The sequence below is a fragment of the Mandrillus leucophaeus genome, unplaced genomic scaffold, assembly GCF_000951045.1.
Source record: "Mandrillus leucophaeus isolate KB7577 unplaced genomic scaffold, Mleu.le_1.0 Scaffold559, whole genome shotgun sequence".
Classification (NCBI taxonomy): domain Eukaryota; kingdom Metazoa; phylum Chordata; class Mammalia; order Primates; family Cercopithecidae; genus Mandrillus; species Mandrillus leucophaeus.
In genome coordinates this window covers 277,235-294,556 of record NW_012106019.1, presented here as the reverse complement: position 1 = coordinate 294,556, position 17,322 = coordinate 277,235, and the positions used below count along the sequence as shown (strand labels likewise).

At 35.1% G+C, this 17,322-nt stretch overlaps 1 protein-coding gene across 4 annotated transcripts in view; it reads left to right on the top strand.

The window, feature by feature from the left end:
- Positions 1–17,322, top strand: part of SLC4A4 (solute carrier family 4 (sodium bicarbonate cotransporter), member 4) — a 365,688-nt gene that overhangs the window by 269,887 nt on the left and 78,479 nt on the right. For all 4 annotated transcript variants that reach the window (XM_011998142.1, XM_011998138.1, XM_011998140.1 and 1 more), the window contains one exon: positions 2,842–3,033. In XM_011998142.1, coding sequence (XP_011853532.1) covers positions 2,842–3,033 — 192 coding nt within the window. The remainder of the gene's footprint in view (positions 1–2,841; positions 3,034–17,322) is intronic.

Below are 17,322 nucleotides of genomic sequence, written 5' to 3'. Positions count from 1 at the left end.
TAGATTTTTGCATAGGAAATAAAGATCAAAACCATAGAGATGTGAGAATCACTTGTAAGGGCTAGAAGGCAGTAGCAGTGAGATGAGTTAAGGATCTCCTGCATTAAGACCAGAGGAGACAATAGTGGCTTGAACATCGGGGGTAGCAGTGGACATAGGTAAGTTTGTTTGTGAAATGAACCCTGCCTGAAGCTTTATGGAATTAGCCTTCACTGACATCGGTTTGTATGGAATAATAACATTGAAATAATACAGACAATATAGATGTATTTTCAGTGATATCTAAATAGAATTGTTTATTAGCTAGAGTTTAAGTTTTATGGGAGTAGAAAACTTTGTATTCTGAAATGCCAGATATGCTGAGATATATGCATGCCACCTACAGTTTTTATACCGAAGTCCTTAATGAAAGGTGGTATTTGGAGACTCAGGTTTCTGGATAATGATACAAAGAATCATTTGAGGCTTACAAAATACTGATCATTTGGCATTTTAAGTTGATGTAAGCAAGAAAATATGTCTGTCATTTCATGTACATCTGTGTAGTCTTCACCTCAACCTGAATCTCTGTAAGAAAATCAATAGAACTTCCTGTCAGGATTGCTTTAATGCAACTTATCTGTGGGCAACTCTAGTTATAGAGAAGAATTCTGCTGGTATTAAAGTGCTGAAGTAAAATTATGTTAAATTTTTGCTGACTTTAAAACAAAGAAACCTGTTACCTATTATGACTTCTAAACTTTAAATATATGGTGCTATAAATACCCATATGCAGAAATCTCGAAAGCAAAATAAGATATGATTAATCACCTTTCAGAAGCAAAGTTTGATAAAAGCAAGAATGCAGTTCAGCTGTTTACAAGTTGAAGCTTCTATAGGAAAAATATTTCAGGGAAAGATATATATTTTGTTTTTTATTGACTTATGTAAGCACTTTACCTTTTGAGCTCTATAAAAAATTTAACTCTTTCTGGCCAGAGATTCTTCCTTTATGACTATATTACCCATATCATGAGAATTCATTGAATAGTAAAAGACACTGATGATGTGTTTGGTGTGAGGTAGAACTCTTGTCTGCAAAGGACAGGAGAAATTTATCTTTACGCGTTTATTTGCAAGGTGTTTTCAAATAACTCTTCTGATAGCATATGATATATCCATTAGCCCTGGACCTAAGAGGAATAAGTTACGGGTATTTAGAATGTTTCTAAACTGAGACACCCAGTCCCTTCCACTCAACCACATTGACATACATTTAGATAGGTATGATTTTGAAAATCTCTCCTCAGGAAAGAGCCAGATTGTCACAGTATGCAAGAAAATGTTTTGTATAGCAAAAGAAACTTAATTAAAGGGTATTTAAGAAGATTCAAATATCAGTATAAGGGAGATCTGTGCAGAAATTTTATTAAGCAAGGGGATGAGCAACCAGGAGACTGCTCATCACATAAAATGTTCAGGCGGAGAATGAATGGTCATCTTTCAGGACTATTGAATACTAAGGATGAGAAATCTGATGAAATCATTCAAGTTTCCTCCAAACCCTGACATTTTAGAAAAAGTTTCTTAGGCTTAGAGGCCATTAACTTTTGGTTGACTAATAATTCAAGTAAGTCGGCTGTTATAGAAGCAGATTTAGATATAGGGATTTTGGGTGCATGTGACTTTGTTGAGACAGTGGTCTCAATAAAAACAGATTGAGAGGAACAGTATAAGACAGGGAAGGAGTGAAACAAGGATGTGGTTTCAGCTGAGTTTCGCTTCAGCCTGATCTCATGGGAGCTCTGGAGCATAAATTGTGCATAGGGTTGCTCTCACCTGGAGACAAAGAGAGTCTAGTTTTAAACCCTGGTTAGTACTGGTCAGTAATCGGCTATGAGAAGGCACTACACTGCAGGTGAGGTGGCTCTGAAATGGCTAATGGCTGTTCTCTAGAGAAGAAGACAGCTATGAATTAAGAGCAGCTAGTATTGAGAGCAGCTGGGGGATGGGTGTGCTGGCCCTATCTACTATGCTAGCAAAAGGATTCTCCTATGTATTAGAAACAAAAATAGAAACAGAAGTGAGTTGCTAGAGGGAAGCACAGCACTGACTCTGCAACAGCCATTCATGAAAACTGACCATATGTTTGAGGCCATGTAACACGGAGATGAATATTCCATACACAACTACATAGCCTTAAAGGCATCACAGCACATACCAAGAACAGGTGCTCATAATGCTGACCTAGAGTCAAGAAGAAAAAAATCTATACTTTATTAGAATATGCAATTGAAAAAGCAGGGACCATCCACATTTTTGCAGTTTAATTGCTTAAATCACCAGTCCCTAGTTATTTAGAAAAGAAACAGAATACTTGTGAAAGAGCTCGGTGAGTAGTTAACCTATTACAACTTTTAGAGCGTTAACCATAGGGCCATCAGGTAGACACATAAGAAGCTGTGCCTTACAAAGGTAAGTACTTTTTGAAAAAGAAAAGTGTTTTAGAGAGTCTTACATTTTGAGACTTAGAATATTAATGTGTCTCAGTTACTCTCAGGAAGGCATGCAGGAAAGAAGTACTTTGTGGTTTCTGTTGAACAAGTGGGCGATTTTAAGGCTGTTGCCCAAACTAGGTAACAAATTGCATCATTCTCATTGTATTTTCAATAATTGCCACCCTCTTGGCCCATCTTATCTGTTAGTCCATGGGCAACTCATCAAGTTTCACCCTCCAGTGCTCATTTTCAGACTGTTTTCTAGAAACTTTTAGTATAATTCCTATATAGCTCATCAAGTATCAAAGGCTGCTTTTTATATGTCATTGTTCTCTAGAAAAATTTTAATGTTTTTCTTCTTCAGTACCATAATACTACCTTTGACTGGGCATTTTTGTCGAAGAAGGAGTGTTTGAAACATGGAGGAAACCTCGTGGGGAACAACTGTAATTTTGTTCCTGATATTACACTCATGTCTTTTATCCTCTTCTTGGGAACCTACACCTCTTCCATGGCTCTGAAAAAATTCAAAACTAGTCCTTATTTTCCAACCACAGTAAGTACCTGAGCTTTAAATCATTTTCATTGGATTTACACTGTATCAACAATAATACAACTTTGCAAGGTTAAAAAGGCACCTATAATTCAACGTGTCCGATATAATTTTGTGCATTTTAAAAATTACACTTCAATCTTTGTTCATGTGCATACTTATTAACATAAGTCTAGTCAAGCTTTGGAAAACCTTCCAAGGACTTGCTCACATAATTCTGTCATATATCTCTCATAATTCTGAATGTGATGAAAGGAAAAAAAATGAGACGAATTATATCTAAAAATGCATGAGTGAAGAAAATACCTTTTACATTCATAGTGTTTAAGTACATAATCAAAAACTCTTCATGTTTATCAGGAATTTCCATGTTGTAGAATTTCTTCAGCAGCTGTACGTTTGAGTATTTTAGTACTTGAATTATGGGTTGTGAGAGTAAACTTAAATTGTGTTGTTACACAAGTATTGGTATAAGATATGACTGTCATATGAGCCAAACTTTCCTTTCTGTAATGATGAATGCCATAGTACAGAGAAACAGATAATTAAACTGGGTTGTGCAAACATCCTGTCTCCCATTAAAATGCCTGAGTGAGCTTAGTCAAAACTGTGGGTTCATGGAAATACTACAAGAAAAGACTAACATTTAGTTAATGGCATTTTGGTTTTTTGCTTGCAGAATCAAACTAAGATAATCCTTTGCTTTACAGTTCAGTTCTTAGTGTTTAGGACGTCAGTGTTTCTTAGGCAATCTTGATTACACCTGATTTATATCAGTGACCTGCTCTATACAGCTGACATCTCATGAAATAGCTCTTCCTGCATTATGTGTAAAAGGAATAGAAGCATTTTAAAATATGAGATGCACTTGATGAAATTCTTTTTTCCAGTTCCTAGGAAATGAAAATATATTTACTTTCACCTAGAAAATTTTTGACTCTCTGATTCTTCTTACAAAATTGAAAGTAAATGGAAGGGTTGATAATGAAATGTCTAGAAGTAGATAGCCCAAGGAATGAAAAATTTCCACAAAGTGAAATGTAGGAAGAAGCATTCAACATAGTCTGCTTAACATGGGCATTACAAGCTAGTGATCCACAGGCAGAAAGAATTCAACGCACAGCCATTCTTTGTTTAGCCCACAGTGTGTGTACATACCTGCGCACTCTCTCTCTCTGTCGCTCTCTCTTACTTAAGGCTTTTGGTAATAGCCTAACTATTAACTAACTATTGGTTTGCAAATAGTTACTATTTTCCCAATTCTTTATTGTTTAAGAATTGGCTATTTCACACATTCAGATTAATTGCCTGTTCTTAAAGACACTGGGAAATGTGCTTTCTTGATACACCTTTTCAATTGTATGAGTTTTGTGTAGAACAGATTCCTGGGTAAAAGTCTTTGAGAATAATTTTTTTTTTCTCTTGAGGTTTTTCCTTCTTAATTACTAATTTATTGGGCATCTTGGGTTTTGTTTGTTTATATTTTTGGCTTATACTTTGTAAATCATCACCACCTGCCAAAGTCTGATATAATTTAAGTATAGTGAGTGGAAAAGTGAAAAATTTGTGAAGCACTTATAAGTCATAATTGGCAAAATAAACTGGTTTCCACCTTGAGATGAATGGAGATCCTTTTCCTAAGTTTTAAAATCTTAATTGATCAACAATAATGTAAACTATATATTTCTGGAGTACAATGTGACATATGTATATGTTGTGGAATGATTAAAGCAAGCTAATTAACATATCCGTAACCTCACATACTTATCACTTTTGTGATGAGAACATTTTAAACCTACTCTTTTAGCAAGTTTAAAATATACAACACATTATTATTAGCTATAGTCATTATGCTGTGCAGTGGGTCTCAAAGACTTATTCCTCTTGTCTGATACTTTGTACCCTTTGACCAATATCCTCCCATTCCCTGCCTCCAGTAGGCACCATTATACTATCTACTTATATGAGTTTGATATTTTAGGTTTCACATGTAAGTGAGATCACATTTGTTTGTCATTCTGTTCTTGGCTAATTTCCCTTCACATAAGGTCCTCCAGGTTTATCCAAATTATTGCTAATGACAGAATTTCCTTTGTTTTAAGGTTGGATAGTATTCCATTGTTTATGTGTGCCACATTTTCTTTATTCATCTGTTGATGAACACTTAGGTTGATTCCATATCTTGGCTATTGTGAATAATGCTACAAAGAACATGAGAGTATTTATATCTCTTTGAGATCATAATTTCATTTCTTTTGGATATATACACAGAAGTAGGGTTGCTGGATCCTATAGTAGTTCTGGTTTTTATTTTTGGGGGAAACTTCCATAATGTTTTCTGCAATGACTGTTCTAATTTTCATTCCCACCAACAGTGTACAAGGGTTACCTTTTCTCCACAAAATCACCAACACTTACCTTTTGTCTTTTTGATAATAACCATCCTAACAGGTGTGAGGTCATATCTCATCGTGGATTTAATTTGTATTTCCTTGATACTTCATGATGTTGAGCATTTTTTCATATTTTTTTTGGCCATTTATGTGTTGTCTTTTGTAAAAACATCTATTCAGGTCCTCTGTCTATATATTAGGTGAGTTTTTTGTTTTCTTATTATGGAGTTGTTTGAGTTCCTTATATATTTTGGTTATTAACCCCTTATTGGATGTATGGTTTGCAAATATATTCTCCCATTCCACAGATTCTCTCTTCACTCTGCTGATTATTTTCTTTGCTGTTCAGTTTTAGTTTGATGCAATCCTGTTTGTCTATATTTGCTTTTGTTGTCAAAAAATAACCTTATGTTGAAGTATAATGTAAGGTTATTTGATGTTAACAATAATCTTTGCCCAGACTAATGTCATGGAGCTTTTCCTTTATGTTTTCTTTTAATAATTTTACAGTTTCAGGTCTTATATTTAAGTTTTTAATCCCTGGCTATTTTCTTTTTTTGTATTTTTAGTAGAGATGGGGTTTCACCATCTTGGCCAGGCTGGTCTTGAACTCCTGACCTTGTGATCCACTCACCTTGGCCTCCCAAAGTGCAGGGATTACAGGTGTGAGCCATCCTGCCTGGCCTTAATCCATTTGGAATTGATTGTTGTATATGGTATGAGATGAGGGTCTAATTTCATTCTTCTGCATTTGGATATCTAGTTCTAACAACATTTATTGAAGAGACGGCTGTTACCCCATTGTGTGTTCTTGGCATCTTTGTTGAAAATCAGTTGGCCACAAATGCATGGATTTATTCCTAGACTCTATTCTATCCCATTGGTCTACATGTCTGTTTTTCTACCACTACCATGCTGTTTTGATTGCTAGAGTTTTGTAGTAGATTTTGAAATAAGATAGTGTGATACTTCCAGCTTTCTTCCTTTTGCTCAAGATTGGTTTGGCTATTTGGGGTCTTTTGTGATTTGATACAAATTTAGGATTACTTTTTCTATTTCTGTAAAACATATCATTGGAATTTGGATAGGGTTTGCTTTGAATCAGTAGATTGCTTTGGTAGTATGGACTTTTTAATAATACCAGTTCTTCAAATTCATGAATACAGGATATCTTTCCATTTACTCCTGTCTTCTTCAGTATCTTTCATCAATTCTTTATAATTTTCAAAGCATAGCACATTCACCTCCCTGGTTAAATTTATTCTTAAGTATTTTATTCTTTTGTAGCTATTGTAAGTGGGACTGTGATTTTTTTTTTTTCAGATAGGTTGTTGTTGGTCTATAGAAACTCTGCTGAATTGTATGTTGATTTTATATTCTGCAACTTTACTTAATTTTTTATTACTTTAAAAATATTTTTTGGTGGAGTCTTTACATAAGATCATGTTGTCTGCTAACAGAGACAATTTAACTTCTTCCTTTCCTTCCTTTCATAGGTTGTATGTGTCTAGGAATTTACCCATTTCTTCTCGGTTATTTAGTTTGTTGTTGTATAATGGTTCATAAATATCTCTTAGAGTTTTTTTTTTGTATTTCCTTGTTATCAGGTGTAATGTCTCTTTTTAATCACTGACTTTATTTATTTCAGTCTTCTTTTTTTTTAGCCTAGCTATTGGATTGTTGGTTTTGCTTATCATTATTTATTTATTTATATTTTTAATTAAATTATTAATTAATTATTTTTTGTGTGTGTTTGAGATGGAGTCTTGCTCTGTCACCCAGGCTGGAGCGCAGTGGCACCATCTCAGCTCACTGCAACCTCTGCCTCCCAGGTTCAAATGATTCTCCTGCCTCAGCCTCCCAGGCAGCTGGGACTACAGGGGCATGCCACCACACCTGGCTAAGTTTTTGTATTTTTAGTAAAGATGGGGTTTTACCATGTTAGCCAGATGGTCTCGATCTCCTGACCTCGTGTTCCCCCCGCCTTGGCCTCTCAAAGTGCTGGGATTACAGGCATAAGCCACCACGCCCAGGCTATTTTATTTTTGAGATGGAGTCTTGCTCTGTTGCCCAGGCTAGAGAGCAGTGGAGCCATCTCAGCTCACTGTAACCTCAGCCTCCTGGGTTCAAGGGATTCTCGTGCCTCAGCCTCCTGAGTAACTGGGATTACAGGCCTGTGCCACCGCACCCAACTAATTTTTGTATTTTTTGTGGAGATGGGGTTTCGCCATGTTGAACAGACTCATTTTGAACTCTTGACCTCAAGTAATCCACCCGCCTCGGCCTCCCACAGTGCTGGGGTTACTGATGTGAGCCACTGCACCCTGGCTGATTTTGTTTATCTTTAAAGAAACCCCAACTTTTAGTTTTGTTGATTTTTTTTTATTTGTCTTAGTCTTTCTTCTTTGAGTCTTATTATTTCCTTCTTTCTGACAGTTTTGAGTTTAGTTTGTTTTTGTCTTTCTAGCTCCTTGACATGTTTCCTTAGGCTGTTTATTAGAAATCTTCTTTTGATGTAGTCATTTATTGCTATAAATTTAACTCTTAGAACTGCTTTTGTTGTGTCCCATGGGTTTTGGTATGATATATATCCATTCTCATTTTTCTCAAATTTATTAATTTCATTTTTAATGTGTTCACTTACACATTGGTTATTTAGTAGCATACATATTCAGGAGCATAAACTTCCATGTGTTTGTAAAGGTTTCAAAGTTTTCCTTATTGTTAATTTATAGTTTTATATCATTGTGGTCAGAAAAGATACTTGATATGACCTCTGTTTTCTTAAATTTTCTAAGACTAGTTTTATAGCCTAGCATATGATCTATCCTGGAGAATGTTACGTATGCAATTGAGAAGAATGTGTATTCTGTAGCAGTTGGATGGAATATTCTGCAAAGGTCTGTTAGGTCCATTTGATGTATGGTGCAACTGAAGTCCAACGTTCCTTGTTGATTTTCTGTATAGATGATCTGTCCGTTGTTGAAAATGGGGTATTAAAATTTACTATTATTGTATTGTCTTCTGTTTCTCCCTTTAGATCTAATAATAATTTTTACTTTATATATTTGTGTACTCTGTGATTAGGTGCATATAGATTTATAATTGTTTTATCTTCTTGTGGAATTGATTCTTTTATTATTATATAATGACCTTCTTTGTCACTTTTTACAGTTTTTGACTTAAAGTATATTTTATATGGATACCTCTGCTCACTTTTGGTTTCCATTTGCGTGCAGTATCTTTTTCCATCCTTTCATTTGCAGTCTGTTTGTCCTTAATAAGTGAGGGGATCTCTAGTAGGCAAACTATAGTTTGATCTTTTTTTTTTTTTTCATCCATTCATTCCCTCTGTATCTTTTCAATGGAGAACTTAAGTCATTTACATTCAAGGTTTTTATTGATAAGTAAGGACTTACTCCTATCATTTTGTTAATTGTACTTTGATTATTTTAATATCCTTTGTTCTTTTCTTCCTCTCTTGTTGTTTACCTCTGTGGTTTGGTGTTAAGCTTTGTTTCTTTTCCCTTTCTCATGTGTTTATCTGCTGTAATTTCTATCTTTGTGGTTGCCATGGGGCTAACATAATGAGTCTTGTAATTATAATACTCTATTTTAAGCTGATAACAACTTAACTTTGGTCACGTTAAAATACTTTAGACTTTTTTGCTCCCTCCCACAATTTATATGTTTGTTACCTTAATTTACTTTCTTATCTACTGTGTGTTTCTTAGTCGCTAATTATGGCTTTTCTTGTTTTTGACCATTTTAAGTTTAACCCTTCATGCTAGAGATTGAAAGATTTATGTAGCACCATTAAAATTCTGCATTTGATTATGAATTTACCTCTACTGGTGAGTTTTATATTTTCATGATTAATAAATATGACCCTTTTGTTTACAGTTGTAGCTCTTAAGCACTTTTTATAAGGCTGATCTAGCAATAATGAATTCCCTCAGCTTTTGCTTGTCTGGAAAGATCTTTATTATAGCTTTGCTGGATGTGGTATTGGCTAACAGTTGGTTTTTGTTTCCACGCTTTGAGTATATTATCCCTTCTTTCCTGACTGGCAAGATTTCTGCTGAGAAATCTGCTAATTGTCTAATAGAGATTCTCTTATATGTGACTTGATGCTTTTCTCTTGCAGCTTATAGAATTCTTTTTTTTTGTCTTTAGCTTTTGACAGTTTGAGTATTAATATGCCTTGGAGAACATCGTTTAGGGCTCAGTCCACTTGGGAACTTTTGAGCTTCTTGGATCAGGATGTCTGTGTTTCTCCCAAGACCTTGAAGTTTTCAGTCATTATTTTGTTTAATAGGTTATCTGTTATTTTATTTGTCTCTTCTCTCACTTTCGCACATATAATGCAAAGATTTATTCACTTAATTCTTATTTATTTTTTCCTCTGACTTGACGGGGTTAATTCAAAACATGTCTTCAAGTACAGGAACTCTTTCATCTTCTTGATCTAGTCTGTTCTTGATGCTCTCATTTGTACTTTTTTCTTTCTTTCACTGAATTCTTCATCTCCAAGATTTCCATTTGATTCTTTCTTATGGTATCTTTCACTTTTTTGAATTTTTCATTCAGATCATGAATTATTTTTCCAGATTCACTGAATTGTTTGTATTTTGTAGTATTTCTCTGAGTTTCTTTAAGATCATTATTTTGAATATATTTTGATCTATTTTATAAATATTCTTTTTTTGGACCTCCTACTGAAGACTGTGTTTCATGGGGGGGGTGTTATTATTATTTTTCTTTTTCATCTTTGCTTTTTTGGTATTTTTAAAATATCCAACCTTTATTTTAATTCAGGGTACATGTGCAGGGTGTGCAGGTTTGTTACATAGGTAAATTTGTGCCGTGGTGGTTTGCTGCACAGATTATTCCATCACCCAAATGTTAAGCCCAGCATCCACTAGCTTTTCTTCCTGATTCTCTCCCTCTTCCCACCTCCCCCTCCCAACAGACCCTAGACTGTGTTTTTTTTTCTGAATGTATCTGTATGTTCTCATCATTTCACTCACACTTATAAGTGAACACATGTGGTATTTGGTTTTCTGTTCCTGCATTAGTTTGCTAAGGATAAATTGCCCCTAGCTCCATCCATGTCCCTTTTTGTAGTTGCATAGTATTTCATGTTGTATATGTACCACATTGTCTTTATCCAGTCTATCTCTGATGGGCTTTTAGGTTGTTTCCCTGCCTTTGATATTGTGAATAGTGCTGCAATGAATATAGGTATGCTTGTGTCTTTATAATTGAACAATTTATATTCCTTTGGGTATATATACCCAAAGGCTTTTTCTCCACAACCTTGCCAGCATCTGTTATTTTTTGACTTTTTAATAATAGCCATTCTGACTGGTGTGAGACAGTATCTCATTGCAGTTTTGATTTGCATTTCTGTAATGATTAGTGATGTTGAGGGTTTTTTTCTTCATATGTTTGCTGGCCACATGTATGTCTTGTTTTGAGAAGTATCTTTTCATGTCCTTTGCCCACTTTTTAATGGGATTTTTTGTTTTTTTCTTGTAAATTTGTTTAAGTTCCTTATAGATGCTGGATATTAGACCTTTGTCCAATACACAGTTTGCAAAAATTTTCTTCCACTCTGTAGGTTGTCTGTTTACAATGATGACCATTTCTTTTGCTGTGCAGAAACTTTTTAGTTTGATTAGATTCTGTTTGTTAATTTTTGCTTTTGTTGCAATTGCTTTTGTCATCTTTATCATGAAATATTTTCCCATGCCTATGTCCTGAATGGTATTGTCTAGATTTTCTTCTAGGGTTTTTATGGTTTTGGGTTTTACAATTAAGTATTTAATCGATCTTGAGTTAATTTTTGTATATGGTGTAAGGAAGAGGTCAAGTTTCAGTTTTCTACAAACAGCTACCCAGTTCTCTTGGCACTATTTATTAAATAGGGAATTCTTTCCCCATTGTTTGTTTTTGTCAGGTTTGTCAAAGATCAAATGGTTGTAGGTGTGTGGTCTTATTTCTTGATTTTCTATTCAGTTCCTTTGGTCTGTGTGTCTGTTTTTGTACCAGTACCATGCTGTTTGGTTTCTGTAGCCCTGTAGTTTGAAGTCAGGTAGCATGATGCCTCCAGTATTGTTCTTTTTGCTTAGGATTGCCTTGGCTATTTGCATTCTTTTTTGGTTTCATATGAATTTTAAAATAGTTTTTTTCTTATTCTGTGAATAATATGAATAGTATTTTACTTGGAATAGCATTGGCTCTTCAAATTGCTTTGGGCAGTATGGCCATTTTAATATTTTAACATATTGATTCTTCCTATTCATGAGCATGGAATGTTTTTCCATTTGTTTGTGTCATCTCTGATATCCTTGAGTGGTGGTTTGTAGTTCTCATTGAAGAGGTCCTTCACTTCCGTCATTAACTGTATTCCTAGGTATTTTATTCTTTTTGTGCCAGTTGTGAATGGGAGTTCATTTGTGATTTGACTTTTGACTTGCTTGTTGTTGGTTTAAACTAATGCTAGTGAGTTTTGCACATTGATTTAGTATCCTGAGACTTTGCTGAAGTTGCTTAGCAGCCCAAGAACCTTTGTCGCTGAGTTGATGGGGTTTTCTAGATATAGTTTGGTGTAATCTGCAAACTAGGTAGTTTGACTCCCAGTTTGAAAAACGCATTTCAGGATATCATCCAGGAGAACTTTCCCAACCTAACTAGACAGGCCAATATTCAAATTTTGGAAACACAGAGAACCTCAGCAGGATACTTCACAAGAAGATCATCCACAAGACATGTAATCATCAGATTCTCCAAGGTTGAAATGAAAGAAAAAATGTTTAGGGTAACTAGAGAGAAAGGCTAGATCACCTACAAAGGGAATCCCATGAGACCAACAGTGGGGCTCTCAGTGGAAATCCTATAAGCTGGAAGAGATTGGAGGCCAATATTTAACATTCTTAAAGAAAATAAAATCGAACCCAGAATTTCATATCTTGACAAACTAAGCTTCATAAGCAAAGGAGAAATCAAATTATTTTCAGACAAGCAAAAACAAGGAAATTCATTATGACCATACCTGCTTTACAAGAGCTCTTGAAGGAAGCACTAAATATGGAAAGGAAAAACCATTACCAGCCACTACAAAAACACACTGAAGTACACAGACCAGGGACACCATAAGGTGACCACATAAACAAGTCTGCAAAATAACCAGCTAATATCAGGATGACAGGATCAAATCCATACATAACAATTCTAACCTTACATGTAAATGGGCTAAATGCCCCAATTAAAAGACACAGAGTGGAAAGCTGCATAACGAACCAAGACTCATTTGTATTCTGTCTTCAAGAGACCAATCTCACGTGCAAAGACACACGTAGGCTTAAAATAAAAAGTTGGAGGAAAATTTACCAAACAAATGGAAAACAGAAAAAAAGCATGGGTTGCAATCCTAGTTTCTGACAAAACAGATTTCAAACCAGCAAAGATGGAAAAAGACAAAGGGTATTATATAATGGTAAAGGGTTCAATTCAACTAGAAGAACTAACCGTACTAAATAGAAATGCATCCAATAAGGAAGCACCAAGATCTATAAAGCAAGTTCTTAGAGACCTTCAAAGCAACTTAGACTCCCACACAATAATGGTGCAAGATTTTAATACCCCACTGACAATATTACACATATCATCAAGAGAGAAAATTAACAAAAGTATTCAAGACCTGAACTCAGCTCTGCATCGGGTAGACTTGATAGATATCTACAGAACTCTGCCTGAAAACAACAGAATATACTTTCTTCTCATCACCACATAGCAGTTTAAAATTGATCACATAATCGGCAGTTAACATTCCTCAGCAGATGCAAAAGAACTGAAATCATAACAAACAGTCTCTGGGACCACAGCATAATCAAATTAGAACTCAGGATTAAGAAATTCACTCAATAACCATAAAATTTCATGGAAGTTGAACAACTTGCTCCTGAATGACTTTTAGGCAAATAATGAAATTAAGGCACAAATCAGGAAGTTCTTTGAAACTAATCAGAACAGACAATGTACCAGAATCACTAGGATGTAGCTAAAACAGTGTTAAGAGGGAACTTTATAGCACTAAAAGCCCACATCAAAAAGCTAGACAGATCTCAAGTTAAGAAACTAACATCACAGCTAAAAGAACTGGAAAATCAAGAGCAAATAAACCCAAAAGCTAGCAGAAGACAAGAAATAACCAAGATCAGAGCTGAACTGAATGAGATAGAGACATGAAAAACCCTTCAAAAGATCAATGAATCCAGGAGCTGGTTTTTTGAAAAAATTAGTAAAAGAGATAGGCCACTAGCTAGACTAATAAAGAAGATAAGAGAGAAGACTCAAATAAACACAAGCAGAAATGATAAAGGGGGATATCCCTACTGACCCCACAAAAATACAAGCAACCATTAGAGAATATTATAATGGTGTTTATAATATAAATACCTCTATGCACATACTCTAGGAAATGTAGAACAAATGGATAAATTCCTGGACACATCCACCTTCCCAGGACTGAACTAGGAAGAAGTTGAATCCCTGAATAGACCAATAATGAGTCCTGGAATTAAGGCGGTAGTAAATAGTCCAATAACCCAAAAAAGACCAGGACTAGATGGATTCACAGCTGAATTCTACCAGATGTACAAAGAAGAGCTGGTATCATTTCTACTGAAACTATTCCATAAATTAAAAGGACGGACTTCTCCCTAATTCACTGTATGAATCCAGCATCATTCTGACACCAAAACCTGGCAGAGATAGAACAAAAAATGAGAAGTTTAGCCAGTATGCTTGATGAACATTGATGCAAAAATCCTCAACAAAATGCTGGCAAACCAAATCCAGCAGCACATCAAGCTTATCCACCACGATCAGGTACTCTTCATCTCTGGGATGCAAAGTTGGTTCAATATATACTAATCAAGAAATGTGATTCATCACATAACCAGAACTAAGGAAAAAACCATGTGATTATCTCAATAGATGCAGAAAAGGCCTTTGATAAAATTCAGCATTCGTTTATGTTAAAAATTCTCAAACTAGTTATTAAAGGAAGATACTTCAAAATAATGAGAGCCATGTATGACAAACCCACAGCCAATATTATACTGAATGGGCAAAGACTGTAAGCATTCTCCTTGAAAACCACTATAAGACAAGGATGCCGTCTCTCACCATTCTTATTCAACATAGTATTAGAAGTTCTGGCCAGGGCAATCAGGCAAGAGAAAGAAATAAATGCTATTCAAATAGGAAGAGAGGAAGTCAAACCAGCCTTTTTGTATTTCTTGTGTCTCTATGTTGATATCTACACATCTAGCAAAATAGTCATTTTTTAAAAATTCATGGAGTATCTTTCGTAGAGAGGGATTTTTTTTTTTTTTCTGTAGATGGGTCTTAGGGTTGTCTTTTGGTATAGTATATTGGCTTTGGTTCTGGGTAGGCTCAGTAGCATGATTGCCATACATTTTCTTCAGCTTAATTTTTGTCAGCAATCTGTGATTGCCTTAGTGGCCTACTTCATGGGCGTTTGTGATGGTGGTAGTGTGGTTTTGCTAGGCTCTTTAGAATGCCTGGGCCAGTTTCGGAGCTGGGAACATTTGTGCATGGTGGGCCAGCAGACTGTGTGGCGGGCAACCTGGGGTTTGGGGACCAGCAGTGTCACCAGGTAGCCTCTTGGGTAAGGTGCATGGCAGACTGGCTGGGTGTTCAGTGACTTTTCTGCTTTGCAGGTCCACCTGTTCCTCATGGGTGAGGATGCCCCATGGGTTTGAACAGTGGGTTCTCAGTCATAGTGTTGATTCTATGCTTTGTGCACCTGGGATTGTGGTGCTGGAGGCACGTGTGTAAACATGGTGAAATGAGGGTGGGGCCTCAAGGGTGGAGAGAGGCAGCAGCTTCTGGCTCCTAGGACAGGATACCATCTAACAGTCCAGTTTAAAGATGGTGTCATGCCATAGCACCTTGCTTGCAGGGTAGAGTATATACAACCTGAGCACCTACTCTGGGGCAATGCAGCAGTGTAAAATTCTAGAAACTCCCTAATCTGGGTTTTGGACCTGTAAGGACTGGGGACTCTCCTGTAGCAAGGACTTCTGGTATCTCTGGTAGCTATGGGGATTTCTGGGGGCCTCCAGTTTATCTTTTTGTCATAATAATAAGTCTTCCCTGATTCTGAGCCAATCCCAGCAAGCAGATAGTGTGACAGAAGCAGAAGGATGCCGTTTCCTTTCTCTATCCTGGGCTTTCACACTCCACAGGGAGTGTGGATCTCTGGATCTCTCCCAACATAATTTCTGTCACTCTAATGTAAATGTAATTATTTATTTGCTATTTTGGTCCCTTTGCGTGGAGTGGATGAGCGCCAGGCAACTCTAGTCGGCCATCTTAATGATGTCTGAAATGAAAATTTTTATGTCTTCTTGTTAATTTATCCCTTTATCATTATATAATGACCTTCTTTGTCTTGTGTTTTTACTTACAATTTATTTTATCTGATGCAAGTACAGACATCCTTGTTTTCTCTTGGTTGCATCTTTTCAGTTTTAAACTGTGTGTGTCCTCAGAGGTGAAATGAGTCTCTTTTAGGCAGTGTATAGTTGGATCTTTAAAAAAATATCCATTCAACCATTCTGTGTCTTTTTAGTGGAGAATTTAACCCATTTACATTCAAGGTAATTTTTATAGGTACAGACTTTCTACTACCATTTTGTTAATTATTTTCTGGTTAATTTGTAGATTCTTTGTTCTTCCCTTCCTCTTTTGTTGTTTTCCTTTGTGATTAGATAATTTTCTCCAGTGTGTTTTGATTTGTTACCTTTTATCTTTTTTGTGTCTTCTAGAGATTTTTGCTTTGTGGTTACCATGAGGCTTACATAAAGCATCTTACAATTATAACAGGCTATTTTCAGATGATAACAACTTACCTTTTATTGCATAAAACAACTTTGCACTTTTACTTTACATCTCCCCCAACACTTTTTTTACGTTTTGGATTTCATAATGTATAACTTTTAATGTTATATATCCCTGAACAAATTATTATAGCAATTTTCATTTTAAATAGTTTTGTCTTTATTTTTATATATGTGTGTATATATATATATGGCATAAATATATACCATATAAAATATATACTATATACACTTTTTTTATGTTTCGGATTTCACAATGTATAACTTTTAATGTTATATATCCCTGAACAAATTATTATAGCAATTATCATTTTAAACAGTTTTAAATACATATATATGGTATATATTTATACCAAATATACAAGTAATTTGCACACCAGAATTACAATATTAATTTTCTGAACTTAACTATACACTTACTTTTACCGGTGAGTTTTATTCTTTCAAGTGTTTTTCAGTTACTAATTAGAATCCTCTTCTTTTGCCTTGAAGAATTCTCTTTAGCGTTTCTTATAATACAGGTCTGGTGGGAGTGAACTTGCTCAGCATTTATTTGTCTGAGAAAGTGTCTCTCCTTCATTTTTGGAGGATAGATGGTATTCTTTTTTGGCAATTTTTTTCCCATTATTCTCTTTTTTTTGTTTTATTTTGGAGATTCATCTTTTAGTTTTCATTTTTTAAAAGTGTCTTTGGTATTTATTAGAATGTAAATGAAACTAAGTGCTAATTTTCTCTAAACTTAAAATTACAACTTTGATCTGGGCCTTTGATACTTTTGCTCTATTTTATTTTATTTATCTGCACAAATTTATGGGGTATGTGTGAGATTTTGTTATATGTATATAACAAAAGGTTATAAGGGTATTAAGGGTATCTATCACCCATTTTCAGTACATTTTTGTTGAGTATAGTCACTGTAACCTTTTATCAAACATTGACTTTGTTCCTTCTGTCTGTATCATTAT